At 37.2% G+C, this 18,288-nt stretch overlaps 1 protein-coding gene across 7 annotated transcripts in view; it reads right to left on the bottom strand.

The window, feature by feature from the left end:
- Positions 1–18,288, bottom strand: part of KDM4C (lysine demethylase 4C) — a 290,608-nt gene that overhangs the window by 87,552 nt on the left and 184,768 nt on the right. For all 7 annotated transcript variants that reach the window (XM_035893611.1, XM_009638241.2, XM_035893595.1 and 4 more), the window contains 3 exons: positions 16,262–16,443; positions 15,172–15,388; positions 14,174–14,250 (listed from right to left, as the gene is read on the bottom strand). In XM_035893611.1, the coding sequence (XP_035749504.1) occupies positions 14,174–14,250; positions 15,172–15,388; positions 16,262–16,443 (476 nt within the window). The remainder of the gene's footprint in view (positions 1–14,173; positions 14,251–15,171; positions 15,389–16,261; positions 16,444–18,288) is intronic.

The raw sequence follows: 18,288 nt of genomic DNA, 5'->3' as shown, positions 1-18,288 counted from the left end.
GAGTTCAGCCAAGCCATAGCAGAGGGATATACAGCAAGTCATATAATGGTTATTCTTATGGACAACTATAAACAGGCCCCACATGATCCCCTTTCTTGTTAAACTGCTGTTTCTCCTTTCCTCTAAGACCTTCTAAATTACAATGCTATCTCCAAAGAATTGTATTTATCCAGTTAAATGAAATATGTCAGTGGATGAGGACAGGGTAAAATAAAATGTATGTTATTCCTATTGAATTCTGTCTGACACATTTTCAACAGCTTCCTCATAAAATGTAGTCTCCATAATCAACCTAACAATCTCTTCCAGCTCTTTGACATCCCTGCCATTAGGAAGTTTTTTGTAACAGCTAACCTGAAGATTCCCTGCTGTAGCTTAAGCCTTCTTCTTTTTACTTTATGCATCATAAACATGAAAAACAGATTGTTCCTTTTCTTTTTGCCATTTTCCGCTTACAGCCCCTTAGCCTGTTAAACAACTGCAAATTTTTCACCGTCGTCAGCTGCAGCCATGTTTTCCCCTCTGAAATGCAATGAGAGCAAATCCTCAGTGATGTCAAGCAAAGCATGTTTTGTTGACACGTCTTTCATCCCTTATCTATGGAGATATGTTCATACAGTGTTCACCTTTGGACCGCAGTGACTTAAGCTCATGCACTGTAACCTTCAGGACCTCTTCTACAGCAGTGGCTGATAACATTGCTCCCCATTGCTTTGTCTGTATTTTAGCTTCAGTATTTATCTTGCACTTTTCCCAATTTAATTACATCTCAATAATTTATCAAGATCTTGTTCATTTCTGATTAACCTTACTTCACAGGCCTCATTAAAAAAAAAAAAAAAAAAAAGCTTGTATTCAGCTAACATCAGCTGCAACAACTTCTGCACAAGGGATAACTAAGCAGGCTGCTGTTAGTAAGGCCAGGAAAGAGCAGACAGTATGGTGTTTGAGAGATGCCAGTAAAAACATGAGGAACTTGGAAAAGGGCTTGACTAAGTACTGCAACACAATGCAATAGGTGGTTGCTATCAAAGGAAAACAGAAGGCAGCAGATTCAAAATAAACAAACAGAAAGTTCTTCACAGAGTATGTGACTGTTTGTCAGATGCAGATGTTAGAATTTTACACCAGTTGAAAAAGAAGCTGCGTAAGTTCATGAAAGACAAATCCAATTAAGGTTACCTTTTACTCAGTAAATACAAAGATACTGCCTTTGTATATTGTAGAAGACTGACAAAGCATTAGGGAATACTTGCCCAAGACTTATATTCTTCCCCAGGTATTCATTTCTGGTTGTGCTAGAGAGAGGATAACAGGCTTGAATAGACTTTGGTTTAAATCATTACAGCAGATCTTACTACTCTGTGTAACCTGCCATTTTAAAGCTTTACAAAATACATTTTAAAATGTTCTAGAAAAGATACCTAGATAATAGGAAAATCCCATTACTTGGCACTGATAAGTATACACTGCAATATACATTATATATAACATACATTTAATTTTCATGTGTTTGCAAAGTTTGTGATTCTGAAAAACAAATAGAATGCATTCACCAAACCTTATTATTATCATAAAGTTATTGTGATAACTTTATTACCACAGCTTTATCTAACAGGGATACCAGAACTAATCATTTCAAGGAATTATACATTTTGGCTAGTGGTTTGAAGAAGTGCAAGTGTTGATAACACCTTCAGCACTAAGTAGGACACTATTTACCCAGTTAACAATATATTTCCACTTTTCTTTCATCAACTATTTTCCCTGTGTGTCTATTGACTGTGACTAGTGTCTAAAAGCACTTAACTTCTAAGAAAAGTGGTTGGGACAGGTTTTTTTTCCAAATATTTCTAATAAGAGGTCAGAACAGCTGTTTTCAGTTTTAAGAGTCAACTGCTACAAGGCTGTGTCACAATAACACTGATTTACTAGTCTCATTTAAAAGTAGCTAATTAAAAAAGACATCTAATCTTAAACTCTGCCACAGCTAAGTCAAATAGATACAAATTGTATGGCTAAGGCGGATAAAAATCTTTTGTTTTCTTCAAGCTGCTCTGGTGGGTTTTTTAGAGAGGAACCTTTGAACTAGAAATAGATACCCTTAGTTTTCCACCTTCTCTCTCAGTTGCCTTGTAATGCCCAAGGTTACATTTCCTAATATTATTAACACAGATTTGCATTTGGATACGGCATTGCTGCCTTTTCAGCCATCTCATTTCCCCAGCTTATTTATATTTTTGTCTATATTTATTCTTGTGTAAAGAGAAAAGGGTTAGTGTTTCTCTTAGCACATTTGAAATTGCATTTTCAGCAATGGTCCATTAATGAATATCTTAATCTTTCCACACCAGGGAAATAATTTTCACTTAGAAAATAGCTTTTGAGATTATTTAATTTCAATTCAGAGACCATTACTGTATCTACATTGAGCTATTACCTTAAAATTAGCTTTTCAGAGACAAACTTCTATTTTTTTTAGAGACAAAATATTCCTAAAAATAACAAACTACAGAAAAATTCAGGGTTGTCTAGTAAAAGGATTCACTTTTTAGGAAATTTTACAGAAAAATCTTACTCTGTCCAAAAGAATAAACCATTATCAATTCTTTTAGCATTTTGTAGATGCTTAAGGTTCACATTGATTGAGGAGGCTGAGTAACTCCATGAAAGAGAAATCCACCACAGTTAATATTTATTTAATAGACACATCTTTGGCTGCAAGCTTAAAGTAGGTTCTTGAAGTTGAAGTTGGCCACACTTCTGCTATGGATGATTATTTTACTCTTTCAGGTGCATTCAAATCAGTTCAAGATATCCATCTTCAGGAATTTAAAGTTTACAAATCATCACCTACTGAATTTTCACATTTTAGTAGCCTAATCCTGCAAACATTCAGTCTGCCCCGCCCTGGATTCAGGGATGGCAAAAAATTTCCTTCCAATTGCAGCTCCCAGATCATGCCAGGCTGGGGAAACAACATACAGAGCAAGTAGTCTTTTGCTGCGCTGTTGGTGACATAGACTAATTGAGACCAGTGATCTGCAAGAATGCAAAAAGCAGGAGAGAGTTGGCTGAGATAGGACGACTTGGAAAAAGACAGAGGAGAGAGACGAGACAGGGAATGGGAGTAGGGAGAGAATTCTGCATCCAGAGAAGGAATGGGAACTGACAAGGCTGAGACTGAAATAAGAATCAAAACACTCACTACAGGTAACTGGAGTAAAAATAACTCCCGCACTGGGAGGGAAAGTATATGTCTTTTCTCACTAGAATGTGCATATCTGAAGTAAAACATACATATAAATTATGAAATGGAGACTGTTACATCCCTGAATATTAAATACTTTCTGCAATAGTGCTTATTGGTCACTCAATTTAAGAAAACCTTTACAGTAGGAAGAGCGACTGTTCCCAAACAAGAAAGATTACAGACAACTTCCTCTTTGAAGTGAAGTTAAAAGGAATGAGATTAGCCGTTTTAAAAAATAAATCAATAAGCATTGAAATTAGGTGCCAAATACAAACCTGATCATTCTTCCTGCAAAATAAAATGAGACTGAAAATCACTGCCAGAGGATAACACTGAGGCTAAACACTTAGCAAACACACAAACAAAAATGGAATGATAGTCTATCTACTGATAAAAAATATGTAGGAATATTCCCATTATCATAAGACAATGTTTGGAAGTCACAGTAAATATCAGACTTAAAACTGAACATCTTTAGTTGAAAATTTCTATCTTCAAGAAAGCAGCCTAGCACCAGTTGTGCAGGGCAGGATATCCTGCTACTGGCTATTTCCGGTATTTTTTTTCCCCTCAATGATTTTGCAGCAGTACTCCTGGAGATCAGATATGGTCTTTGAGGACAAATTTAGTTTGGGTGAGGTTGGTGGAGGTTCTCTGGTCCAATTCCAGCTCCACACAGGGACAGATTCAAAGCTGAAATCCTGCTTCACCCTGCAGGGAATGGACAACACCTTCGTTGGTAAGATGAGAATACCAACACACCTGGAGGTGCCCAAAGCTATCAAGCCTTTCCACACGGCTATCAGTGGCAAAGGTTGATTTGGTGAACTGCAGTGAAGGGAATCCAAGGTCAAAATGGACTTTGGGTCTGAGCACTATGGCACTTAGGTTAAAAAGGTATTTTCTGAGTTTAATGGTCTTGAATTTGGTTTCTGTGACAGCATTAGGGAAACTCAGTATTTACAAAACTGTTAAAATATGTTGTGTCAAAGACTGTTTTTTACATACGCAGTTGAATATGAGGAAGAACTTCTTTACTTTGAGGGTGACAGAGCGCTGGAACAGGCTGCCCAGGGGGGTTGTGGAGTCTCCTCTGGACTTAGACAGCGAGATCAAGTGCACCCTCAGCAAGTTTGCGGATGACACCAAGCTGAGTGGTGCGGTTGACACACCGGAAGGACGGGATGTCATCCAGAGAGACCTGGACAGGCTAGAGAGGTGGGCCTGTTTGAACCTCATGAGGTTCAACAAGGCCACGTGCAAGGTCCTGCACCTGGGTCGGGGTAACCCTCGGTATCAGTACAGGCTGGGGGAAGAAAGGATCGAGAGCAGCCCTGCCGAGAGGGACTTGGGGGTGCTGGTGGATGAAAAGCTGGACATGAGCCGGCAATGTGCGCTGGCAGCCCAGAAGGCCAACCGTACTCTGGACTGCATCGGGAGAAGCGTGGCCAGCAGGTCGAGGGAGGTGATTCTGCCCCTCTACTCTGCTCTGGTGAGGCCGCACCTGGAGTACTGCGTCCAGCTCTGGAGCCCTCAGCACAAGAAGGACATGGAACGGTTGGAGCAGGTCCAGAGGAGGGCCACAAAAATGATCCGAGGGCTGGAGCACCTCTCCTATGAGGACAGACTGAGGGAGTTGGGCTTGTTCAGCCTGGAGAAGAGAAGGCTGCAGGGAGACCTGATTGCGGCCTTCCAGTACCTAAAGGGGACCTATAGGAAAGACAGGGAAAATCTTTTTAGTAGGGCCAGCAGTGACAAGACAAGGGGTAATGGTTTTAAACTAAACCAGGGTAGGTTTAGACTAGATATAAGGAAGAAGTTCATTACAATGAGGGTGGTGAAACACTGGAACAGGTTGCCCAGAGAGGTGGTGGAGGCCCCATCCCTGGAAACATTCAAGACCAGGTTGGACGGGGCTCTGAGCAGCCTGATCTAGTTATCGGTGTCCCTGCTCCTGCAGGGGGGTTGGACTAGATGACCTCCAGGGGTCCCTTCCAACCCAAAACATTCTATGATTCTATGATATTCAAAGCCTGCCTGGACGATGTCCTGTGCAACCTGCTTTAGGTGAACCTGCTTTAGCAGGGGGGTTGGACTAGATGATCTCCCGAAGCCCCTTCCAACCCCTGCCATTCTGTGTCTGTGTGAATACATGTCCTGTTATTAGACTAATGACAAAACCAGAAAGAAATATCATGCTCGCCACCTCTCAGTCAATGGTTGCCGCCAGCTTTGTAATTCATTCTCTCAGTAAGTCATCTTTTTGCAGGAGTTTGGGAAAATCCAGATTAAATAAATAAATAGATAAATAAATGCATAAGTAAAGCAAGCATTACTTTTCCAAAAAGAAAAGAGAAAAACACAGAAAACAGGGTTTAACCTTTTGTGCTACAGCCAGATTTTCATGCCCAGAAATTTCTTAAGAATACCCAAATGCTTTTAAAGCTTGGTAGCTAAATCAGTCTGAAAATTAAAACATTGCATAACAACTCACATGTAGTGAGTTAATTTTGGCAGTTACCAGGTTCTGAAAACAGAGGCTTATAATGGAAATGATGACACTGTAAGAGTGAGAAGGGCAGCACTATAAAATATTGTTCAAAATCATTCTTTTCAGCTTGGTGAAACAGGGCAGTTTCTGAGCTGGAATGCGTAAAGCTCTATGTGCTACTTTTCTGATAACTGGTGAGGAAAAAAAAAATCCTTCAACTGACGTAATGAGCTACTCTAACCAAAAACCACAAAAAACCCAATGTCTGAATGTCAATAGTAAAATATAAAGCACAAAAAAGCTCAACTACAGAAAAAAATATTCTGCTGAGCTGTTTAACACTTGCTATTCAACTTAGGACCTGTTCTCAAAATCAGTGCCAACTGACCAGATTAGGTGCTGGACTATTTCTGTAGTGCTGTGCAGGTTAGAATAACATGTGATAAGTCATGCAGCTTTCTTAGTAGCCTTATTAACAGCTAGATTACTATGAAGTAAGGCATTGAAGTGCATTTACGTGTTTCCTTACTTGCTCTTCCTTCTAACTTTTTTCTGTCCCAAATCCTTTTGTCATCTAAATAATAAAGGTACTTATGTTTATGTGCTATAGCTACTAGGTGACCACATCCTTGCACACTGTACAGTACGTTGCATTCTCTGTAATGCCAGTCATTATTCTTCCTGACTTCACTAGCTTTCTTTAGCTGAAGCATTTAAGATTAATGAGGCATTTGTTCTCAATCAGGGCACTTTGTATGAATACAGTTACACTTTCAGGAGCTATGCAGACAACTTATTTAATATTATTTAATTTTTTAATTGTTTTGCAGGATTGATTTATGGCTATTTTTTGTCCATTAGCATAGACAAATTTGGTATCACTCTTCTTTTTTGTCAATAATCATTATCAAACAGGACCTACTGCTTCTTATAATATAAAGATATGTTATTATGGATCCAACTGCATCCTTGAATGTGAAAATTTGACATAAAATATTGTAAAGCATACTACTTCAGCTACTTAGAGACACTGCAATTGCAAGAAAACAGTATGCTTCTTAATGTCAAAAGCAGTTTCCTTTGATAATATAAAATGGAATCTCCACCAAAGAAAAGTCTGGCTCTGTAAATCTGAGTCCACGTAGGCATTTTTCTATTTCCATATTTCAGTGATGTTCATAGTTGGGATTCATGCATAATACAGTCTCATTTAGCTATTAACACAGCTCTCATTTCTATAGTGCTCTCATACTTCGGTGCTTTGCAAAATCATACTGATATACAAAGCCCTAGTAGAGACCAAATTTTCTATAAAGTTAACGTAACTGCTGGGAGTTTAAGAAAGTATCATTTAACTGAACTAAAACCAATTAATTGTGTAAGGAGAGGAATGAGAAGGAACTTTCCCTCCTAAGAAATGAATTCTGAACTTTGAACCAAGGTTGGTACCAATGTTTCATAGCTTCCATTTTATTTTCCACTGCACAAAACTTTTCTTTCTCCTTGTCTTCCAATCAACCTTCCACTCAGGATTTAAAGCCTTACACAGAAGGGAATTCCTCAGACAGGTAGGTCTTCCTCAGCTAAATCTCCTCCTTCCAGGAATCTATGTGAATAGGAAGGAAAACAACTGTAGACATTCAGGAAGTTGGAGCTTCAGGAAATAGGTATTTTCTGATAATTAAATCCTCTCATTTTGTGCACTTTTCTGATGCAAGAATTGAATTTTTGAAGGCATGTCGATATGTAATTCCCACAGTGAGTCAAATCTCAGTTTCATATCTTCTGCAACAGCTGCAGTTTTTAGGAATGCTTATCCTGAACGGGAATTTAGATGAATGATTTTTTTTCATTTGTTTCATGTAGAAACTTGAAGTCTGAACCATGTTAGTTAGAATGCAAAATACACTCACTCTGTGTTCCCTACAGTAAAAAGAGAGTCCTGCAAATAAGTCATTTTCTTCAATTATGTCTCCCTCTCCAGAAAAACTTACAGTACTACACAGCAATTTAAAATACAATTAGAATATCATCTGTATAACAACAGGTATAGAAAAATTTCTACAAATTAAAAAACTGACATACGCATATAATTCAAAGGTAGCATAAAACTCTCAGCTGCAGGTGGGCACAACTAACAAATTGCAGATTTTTAAAAGAGGAAGTAGTACTCTGGGCAGGACTATATTCAATTAAGTTGTCTTTTTTTATAGATGTACAGGAGATTGGTTAAAAGAAAACCACATTTATCTTAAGTATAATGCTAAGATTATATAAAAGTACTGTACTATTTTGAAGTGAAAGCTGTTAGGATAACCTAAGGTTATTGCCCAAACTCTGAAGAGACAGAAACATGATCCTAAAATGACAAATAGGACCCAAATAAATATCAGCAGTTCTTAATCATGCTGGTGTCAGCAATGAGGTTCCATACAACCAAAAATACACTAATAAATTTAAGTTGTATATCAAACTGATATTTGTTTCTCCAAACAGAACTACAGTAATGTTTTGCAATGAATAATACTGTTCAAACAGGGAAAAGAGAACCACAGAAAAAACAAACCTTAGTGTCTGTCTTATCCTTCTGCCTCCATGCACGATCAAGTCTTCTTCAACTGTTCCTGATTAATGTTTGTCTAACATGTTTTTAAAAATTGTGAACAAGTAGATTCTACAAAATCTCTATATATCCTATTCTAGTAGCTCACTATTTTAGAAATAAAAATTCACAAAATTTTCTGGTATTAACATAAACTTCTACTGATGCAGTTTATAGCTACTACAAAGTCATGTTGTCCCTAAAATTGTCACAATTGTCTGTGTTCTTCTGACACACACATGCAATTTTACATGAGGGAATGCTACTTATTCCCTTTCTGTCTTCCCCTGGTTATACTAAAAATGTTAATTCTTTTCAGGGTTCCCTTATGGAATGATTAAAGGAATTCTGGGTTTGGTTTTTTTTGTAATTTCAATTGCACCTATTGTTTTCTTCAGGCTGGGTTCATCAGCCGGGCTCTCATCAAAGCTGAAGAGAGCAGAAAGATTGTTGCACATGTTTTTCAGGCTTTGCTTCCAGCACAAGGTCTTAAATGCCCTGGTGTGATGTTTCAGGTTCTACAGAACTGATGACTTATATTATATCTAATTATATTATATATTGTGACAAGACTGGTCAACAATGCAGTTTGCAGCAGGAGCTACTGATTCGGTAGGGACTCCCATCTCACATGTGCATAACTGATAACTCCTCTCTAAGTATTGTACCTATCTATGTTGAATTCCATATGATTTATTTTATACCATTTCTTCGATATAGTAATATTATTATTGTTCTACAAAATCATAGGATCCAATCCAAAACAGCGACTGGATCCAGTCCAAAATAGTAATCCTAACCCAAATTAGTAAACCTCAGGGTACAAAATGCCCAGGGTCCTTGGTACTTAAAGAAAATGCTTCAGGAATACTTCTTATATTCCTTTTGCTTCACTGAAATATTGAAATAACTGAAGAAAAAAATATTTTGAATATTACCTGAAACACACTTGACAATTGTGAAAAAAGCCCGTGACACATTCTGTAAGTTTAACACCTTGGTAGCTTCACATGAAGTATACTCCCCCATCTCCTGTGCAGTCATCTTAAACAACTTAAAGCAGACCAGTCTAGATTTCCACGCATAAGGACATAAGGACATGAAAAGTAACCAGCAAATGATGCACAGAACTTTATTACTCTGTTAGTGATTTTAAGAGTCTTATGAGAATGATGGCTGGTGGCCTGAGATACTGAGGGTTTAAAGCAAGTCCATATTCCTATATGTTTGGCAACTATTGATTTACATAGTATCTCTTCTGTCCCTTGAATATCAGAATTTAAGACACTATCAAAAGAATATGAAAGTTAGGATGCATGAAATCTTTTGCTTATTCCTTACTCCCATGAGCTGTCACATTAAAAAATAGGTTGGTTTGTTCTTAAATACATATCTCTTTGGACTCTGTTATTGTCTAGGTGTTTAGAAATTGATGGATTCATCATTTGTTTAGTATTTCTCTCGGAATCCAAGATAGGTTGACTGTCACATAGTTCCTTGGGTCACCCATTTCCTGCCTTTTTAAAAAACAACATTAAATTTTCCAGGCTGCTGGCACCTCACTAAGCTCTGCAAACTCTCAGAGATAATCACTAATAGTTCTGAGATTGCTTCAGTATCCCAAGAGTTTTGAAAGACCCTACTATTAAAAATTAAAAAGTTGACTGGGTATCATTCACGTATGAGTAAATAATAGAGTGTTATTCATATCCTTGAAACTGTTGGATTTTTGCTATTTAACTCGGGTAGCAGACGCTTACCATCTATCACTCCAACATCTTTCAGCTGACAAAGAACAGTTCACATTGACATGTGAACGACATGTAATAACAAAGAATACAAGATAGCAGACTGTAAAGGACAAGTTTTAAGCAAATTTAATATTAGTGAGGTTTATTCAATCTTCAACATTGCATTAAAAATTCCCAATTGAATGACAACTTACGACATTAAGAATGTGAATTTTATACCACAAACATATCTGAATGAAGAGCTCTCTTGGGGCATAAGTTCATTTCACTCAGGTCACCGAATCAGAGCTATAGAAAGATGAACTTGTCAGCAGTAACAGTTTAGCTTTATAGTAATCAATACACACAAAATCACAGTAATTCAGCTAAATATATAATAGCCAAAGCTTATATTAAATAAATTGTCCAAGTGGGCAACACATACTGTCTAGCCTTTGCACAGTCAAAATGATGTTTCATTTCACACCTATCACCTTCTTGATACCTAACACATAAAATTCCAGAAATCCACTGAGCCTTCTCTCTAGTTCATAGAGCATGCTTTTGCAAAAATCCAATACTAAAACCTCTTCACATAATATTTCCATTCAGCTATTTTCTATATGGTTTTGATATCTCTTCCACTGCTTCATCTCATCTCCTCAAATAGTCTGGCCAAAAAGTACTTTCCCTAGAATTCAGATCTTATTTTTAGAAACTTATATGCATCATAACAGAATAAAACTAAACCTATTTAGTAAAATGTGCATCATAATTCTCACATTAACACTGTCCTTGGGTGCAAATTTTTCCCGTAAAAGTCTGTCAAAGAAAAATCCCAGTCAAGTCAAGCTTTAATCTTCTCCCCAACATTTTCCTTTTTCTATCACATTACCCGATTCCTCCTTTATTGCTCCATAGTGAACATAAATGAGTCATCAGTCATTATCTCACTATTTTTGTTCTTATCTTTCACCTACGACTGCACTATCTGAATGTCCTCTTCACTTCAAGAACACCTGTAAAATAATGTTAAAAGCCTAGAAGAATTTTAGAGTCCTTTCTACAACACAACATTGACAAATTGTAAGACTGAATTTTGTTTTACTATTTTTCAGTGGCTTTTGATTTTAAAAAATGCACTGTAGTCAAAAGACAAGGACTCTCTCCAAATTTCCCCTCAAATATGTTACTGTTACATTGCAGTTCTGTCAGATTCCAAGACAGTGTTCCAATTTTTCAGTGTTCTTAACAAAAACGTCTGATTCAATCCTATTGCTATCATACATGGTATTTCACAAATAAGAATGTTCTTAAAATTCCCACATTTGCACATAAGAACTGTATCTCCCCTGGAAAGAAATTAACAAAACTTTTCGTAGAGCAGCAGGGCTTTCTATCCCTGTTTGTTTAACTGATAATTAGATTCTGAATTAATGGCAACCTGTCACTTGCTAGAACAGACTTATGCTGTTCCCCTCGACCTTCCTCTGACTATAGAACAGTAGTCACAAAAGTAGTTCAAGAGATCCTGAAACTCACGATTGTCTGATAAGGAAGCTATAACAAGTTTTTTCTCGTTACCAATGAAAGATGAAAATTGGATTTTACCTAGTAAAAATGCCTTTCTTACTAAAATGAGAATACATTACAGAGATAGAAATTGATTCAATAAATATTTTAATAGCTATTCACTGAGAGAACACAGGACTAAACATTATAGATGGACCATATTTTTGTGATGAGCAGTTTTAAGTCACTTTTTCCCTTTGTTTTCCCCAGCTTAGGTAATATGTGGATAAAAATTCCAGTTCCTCTTTTGTTTCTTTAACTTTTAGCATTCACAAAAGAACCTTAAAATGTTGACAGTGTACAAAAGGAAAATCATCATGTTTATATTTATTGTACTTTCAGTTTACTAATGCTATGATTGCAGATTTCTTACCAGTGACTTTCATAACTGCAAGAAGTGATGTTTGACAAAGCCATATTGTATTTTCCAGTAGTTTGACTTCTCATTTCTTTTTCAACCTATCTAAAAATTTTATGGTGTAATTTAAGGATTTACATTTTTAAGGCAACTGAAATATCTGCTTTTAATTCAACAACTGAATGAAGAAAAGGTATGTAGCCTTCAAAACTGTTTATCACATTTCCTCAAGCTGTTTTAAGGAAAACAAATATTAGACGACTTAGCAGGGCAACTGATAGATTGGTAAAATGTAAAATTTTCAACTTTTTTTTTAAATGAGTATATATTTAGGGATTCTATGAACTATTAATTGATTGTCTATTTATTCCTTGCTACCTAAAAGTATTTCATACTTCATTAAAAATAAAACAACATGCATTTAGGAGCTTCAGAAGAGAAACCATTTTCTGCTTACATAGCACAGTAAACCTTAAATGCTGTAAAAGAACAATTTCATTCTTGACTGTAATTTATTACTCTCCTTCCCTTTCCCTATTACTCAGCTGCCCACATATTGTCCTGGTTTCAGCTGGGACAGAGTTTATTTTCTTCCTAGTAGCTGGTCTAGTGCTGTGCTTTGGCTGTAGGATGAGAAGAATGCTGATAACACGCTGATGGTTTACTTGTTGTTAAATAGTGTTCACACTAAGTCAAGGACTTTTCAGCTTCCCCTGCTCTGCAAGGGGCACAAGAAGCTGGGAGGGGGCACAATCAGGACAGCTGACCTCACTGGCCAAAGGGGTATTGCATAACCTATGACATCATGCTCAGTACATAAACTGGAGGGAGTTGGATGGGGGAAAGGGACTGCTGCTGGGGAACTGGCTGGGCATCGGTTGGTGGGTGGTGAGCAATTGCATTGTGCATCACTTGTTTTGTATAGTATTATTATTACTATTTACCTTCTCTTTCTGTCCTACTAAACTTTCTTTATCTCAGCCCACAAATTTTACTTTTTTTCCCAACTCTCTCCCCCATCCCACTAGGGAGCAGGGGAGCAAGCTGTGTGGTGTTTAACTGCCTGCCGGATTAAACCACAACAGTCCATTTTGGTGCCCAACGTGGGGCCTGAAGGGTTTGAGATAACGACAGATCTGACCAGAGTGTGTTAAAACAAATTTGTGGTAAGTATGCATTATATTTCCTCTCAGAGTTGTTGTCCTTATTATCAGAGTTGTCCTATGTAACGCCTTACCTGCCATATGCACTCCCTGTGGTGCTGTTTATCACCTCTGGGAGTTGGATTAAAGTTACCGTTTTGCTGTACTGTGTAACACTGTCTTATGGTATGATAAAATTATCAGTCATAAGATTGTACTCAGTACTGCCGTCATCCCCATACTTCGGGAGCCATCTCTCAGAAACTATTAATAATTACACTTTTTTACCTCTTCTCCTTGGAGAACCACTCTATGGGGGATATGGGAAGGGGCACTTCTCCCTATTCCTTCCCTTTCTCATTCAGGTTAGTTACAACAGCTCTTGAGAATGCTGAATGTTCTTGGGGTATTCAAACCAGCATGTTCCTATTGCTAGGTCTCCTGAATGTGATTCAGGTCTCGTTTAGGCTTAAAAAACTATTCAGGAATACCATCCAGAGATCTACCCCCGTAATGGGCACTGCAGCTACTCCAACCCCCACAACAGGCACTGCAGCTACTCAAACCTCAGCGATAGGCGCTGTGGCTTCTCCAACCCAGCACCTCCCCAGTGGCAAGGGGTGAGTGAGCAAATGGCTGTGCGGTATTTAGCTTCCTGCCAGGTTAAACCACAACACACGTACATACCAAAAGTCTAAAATATTTAGAGGAAAAGTAATTTTTTCCTCTCTCGTATGTGTATTTAAATTTTCAGTTGTTTCCTTGAACAATGTTTTACACACAATTATATTCTGTTAGCCAATTCTTTTCTTGAGCATATAGACCTACTCCAAGTTTGTCTATCAAACTGCTACTGCAATTTATCTTGAAATCTAATCATATTTTACAAATGATTTTTCCCCAAGCAAGTGTGTGTCCAGAAAAAATACACAGGCTACATTCCACATGCAATGATGCATATGCTGCTTCTTTTTCCTCCCCTTAATCTCTATGTGTTAGATAACTAAGCAACATGGGAAACTTACGGCTGTCCAGGCTTCTTTTCTGCACCGAGAACACAACCATTCATTATGGATTTCATGCGAAGGAACACCATAGCAACCTAGAATAAGAAAGCTGGGTTGATTAATATATTCTGCCTTTCTGTCCGTGATGTCATAAAATTCAGCTGTGTATAAACCCTAGTAAAACACATTTCCTGTGACAAAGGAGACTTCTCCAATCTAGGCTTACTCCTAATTCCATAGTTCCCAAAACACAGAAGTTAGACACACAGACACTCTTCCCAAAGCTCAAAAAAACCCCAAAACCAAACAAATACCCCACCAGACAAAAAATTAGAACAAACACACAACAACAACAAAAAAACCCCAAACACCCAAAAACCTGAACCTCAGGGAATTTCTTATCAATTCAATAGCAAACCACCAATTCTCCCTGCAATAAAAATGTCCAATTTGAATTAATGTACTAACATTTGTTCTATGCAATTATACTGTACTTCCATGTAAGAATTTCACATGGACTTCTTAGAGTTAACTGTTCAAGTCCTACCATCTGTAGAAAGAAATGCAGAAAATCCATGCATTTATCAGTCACTCTTAAAATAAAAAAGAATGCAAGGAGAAGGAAATCACTGCATACCTAAAGTCAATAGCAATATTCACAAGTCCTCAAATCCAGGAGGATTTCACCCTGACTACTTAATACGGACATACTAACATCACACAGTAGTTTAAAATATGAGAAGTAAAAAAGGAATTTAATAGCTCAGAATTTATACAAGAATCAGAAGTTTGTGACTACTTTTACAGAAAATTTAATTCTTCACTACTTTGAGAGCAATCATTAACAAGTAATAGAAAATGTAACAGAAAAAAATTAGCCAGTGATTGAAGCATTACATATGGAAATGTTCTTCCAGTACTTTTAAAGACATACTAGAAGCCCAGTCAATTATTATTTATCAATAAAACAAAATTTGAAATTAAATTTCTGCCAACTGAACAATTAGTTTATTTACTTGCATGAACCCGTACACAACACTTTGCACAGGAGATCAGAAGACTTGTTCCATCTTCTTCGATAAAGGCATTTGATGGATAGTTTTCAGTGTTTTCTTCACTATAAATAAAACACATCTCTGGAATAAGAGGTTTAGTCTTTTCATTTTCAGCCATCAATGTTTCTGCTGAGTTTGCTTCCCTGAAAGTAGGACTTTCTTCATCATGATTGTCTGGCTGGAAAATAAACAAAATTTATATTTAAGCAAAAGAAAGGAGAGTCTTATTTACTCTTCCTTTTGACAATGATGAAATGTCTTGTCCCCTCCCAGCTCTTGCACTAACAATGTAACCGTTCTATGAGAAAATTAACTGCTTATAGGTATTTATCACAGCCATTCTATATTTCTTAGATTGTTCAAATAACTGTGAAATGTAGAATAGCACTCAGCCTGCAGACTAGTGTTATTGCAGCAGTGTTCAGCGATACTGTACCTCTGTCACCCTTTGAGCCCTTTAACTGGGTACAGTGCATTTGAAGTTTTCTTCCTACTTCCCATGCTAAGGGGATTCTAGTTTAGCAGCTTCAGAATTACTACCACAGTACCACAGCAGCATTTTTAGCTGACATTTGACACAGGAATTCCACAAGCCAGTATCAAACCATGCTCTGCATTAGACTGTTTCTACAGGAATATTATTCCTGAGAAGGCCCAAGTACTGTGAAAACACTTATTTCTTCAACACTGAAGGAAGAAGACATAGAAGAGGCTCTGATAAAAAGCATTTGAAGATGGACATACATGGAAATAGCTAAAAGATACAAAGCTAAGTGGATTCACCACCTCAAAAAGTGTAACTTCAAGGGCAAGCAGGCATACACTAACACCAAAGCTACATAAACTCTAGTAGAAAGCATACACTGTCTGCAACCAAGAATAAATGCAGGTGAACAGAGTTTCAGTTCTAAATTTAGCAACAGCAAGTTTATTTACTTCTCATACAAATCAAATGCATACGGTTATCTTATTTCTAATTTACTGCAAATTAACTAGCTGGGCAGCTATTTCACACTTCACCCAGTGATGGAGCTGTTAGGATCTTGCTTACCTTGTAGTATGGCATGAGAAGAGTGCAAATGGCACAGTGTGGTTCCTTTTTTGCACAAGCTGCATTGTATTCTTTTTCAGCAGTGAAATTGGGTATTCTCGTCTGCCAAAGGTAGAACAGAGGCTTGGCCCATGTCTCTGTCTCGTGAACTTTCTCTTCAGTTAAGGTAGTCTCAGGCAGTTCTTAAAGAAAACAAACAATTGATTACATTGTAGTCCTGGAATGAAGACAAAGAACAATGATTTTTTCATGTGTGCTAACAATGAATATAAAGCAATGGTGTAAGTGTGAATACAAATGCAGAAGTCTAAAAGAATTATGAATCAGGACAAGCACACAAAAAAGTGCTTTGACACCTTATGCTGACTGCTCCACACACAGCATAAGAAAGTATGCCACTAGCTTTACCATTTACAATTTGTGTTCATATCCACATTACATCTCACTCTCCCACGCCTTAATTCCTCCAGCCACTACCCCCTATCCTTCCATGCACTCTGCCCTAAATTCCTTATGGATGGAACCTGCTGCACCCTTCCAAGCAGCACCAGATAAATCACTCCGTTCCTCCAGAATGGCACCTCTCAACTCTTTATGGAAACTGACACTCACTTTCCAAAGGGAAAAGGAGACAAATGTTAAAATGTTATAGCCAGGGAGGAATGGGGAACAATCAGATCTAAGATGTAGCTGGACATGCATGCTGGATCCCACTACAGAAAAAAATTATTTGGTAATGTCAGTGATCTGTTCTGAATGTTGTAAGAGGGTTGTTTTGTGGGGTTTTTTACTTATTAGCAGTGTTTCAGTGCAGGACTCCATAACACTGACTTTATGAAGTTGAATGCCTCTAGAAAAGCTGGGAAATATAATCAGGCTGAAACTCAAAGAGAAATAGCTTATTCAATAGGAATAATCAAAAATGTGGTCACTTGCTATTGTGAAAGATGTGGAAAATGGAAAGCTGTGAAAAGGAGACTGGGTGTAAAACCCTCACCCCAGTGAAATCAATAGCATAATTCTTAATGACCCCATTGTTAACAGCAGAATTTCAGCCTAGTCACATGTTTAAGCTGGTTGGAAACATCAAGGTATCTTCACAGGCAACCTAGTGACTTTGCCACCTATAAAATATACAGATTATGAGGAGGAAAATGTCTTTTATTCTATAAAGGCAAGCATTGCTGAGAGAAGATGTTAAGCATATTTTTCTGAATTGGGTCCTTATACACTGCTCTGATTAATGATGAGGTCTGTGGTTCTGTTCATGCAAGTGGACAGTGCCTATTAAATCTTTCATGATCAATGAGAAGGCATGTAGGTGCCAATTAGAGTAATTAAAATAATGTGAATGTGGGAAGGAAAATGTGGCAAGTTATTGAATAGAGCTTTCAGGTAACAAAAAACATCTATAGCATACAGTCCTTTCCTAATGATGTATTTAAGAAAAATTGTTTATTTCAGACAAAGAAAATTCCAACAACAGAGAAATGTTTAATGAAGTACATTGAGCTGAATCATCACATTCGTTCATCCCATGACTGCCTTCATCCACTTTACCAAAAAGCAGAGGCTTTATGGGTCTCCTCCTATGATAAATTGTCACACATTACTACAATAGCACTATAAAATTGATAGCATTTTTATCAGTGTTGAATAAAATATGGATTAAAATATTTTTCTACAAGCAAGCCAAATGTAGCAAGAATAAATGAATTAATATATCCTGCATGTGAATTGTATTCCATTTTTTATAGTTTCTCAAGAGAACTAATATCTATTCAATAAACATTTGCCAATAATCCAGATAGAAGGACAAATACAAAACATCTGCAAAAAAACCATCACCAAGTCAATATGCAACAGCAAGCTTTATGGTGAATAACGTAGCTGCAGAAGAATAGCAGTGAAGAAATAGCTGAACACAAGGAAGAGATGAAAATATAAAATGCCGGCATCACTTTTATAGCTTTCTGAATTACTTATTTTTTAAGTTAAATGCTTAACTAAGCTTTTAGTTAAAAACA

This window comes from Egretta garzetta, unplaced genomic scaffold (genome assembly GCF_000687185.1).
Source record: "Egretta garzetta isolate BGI_Z169 unplaced genomic scaffold, ASM68718v1 scaffold250, whole genome shotgun sequence".
Taxonomy (NCBI): Eukaryota; Metazoa; Chordata; class Aves; order Pelecaniformes; family Ardeidae; genus Egretta; species Egretta garzetta.
The sequence above is the reverse complement of the archived record's forward strand: the minus strand, read 5'-3'. Positions and strand labels throughout refer to the sequence as shown.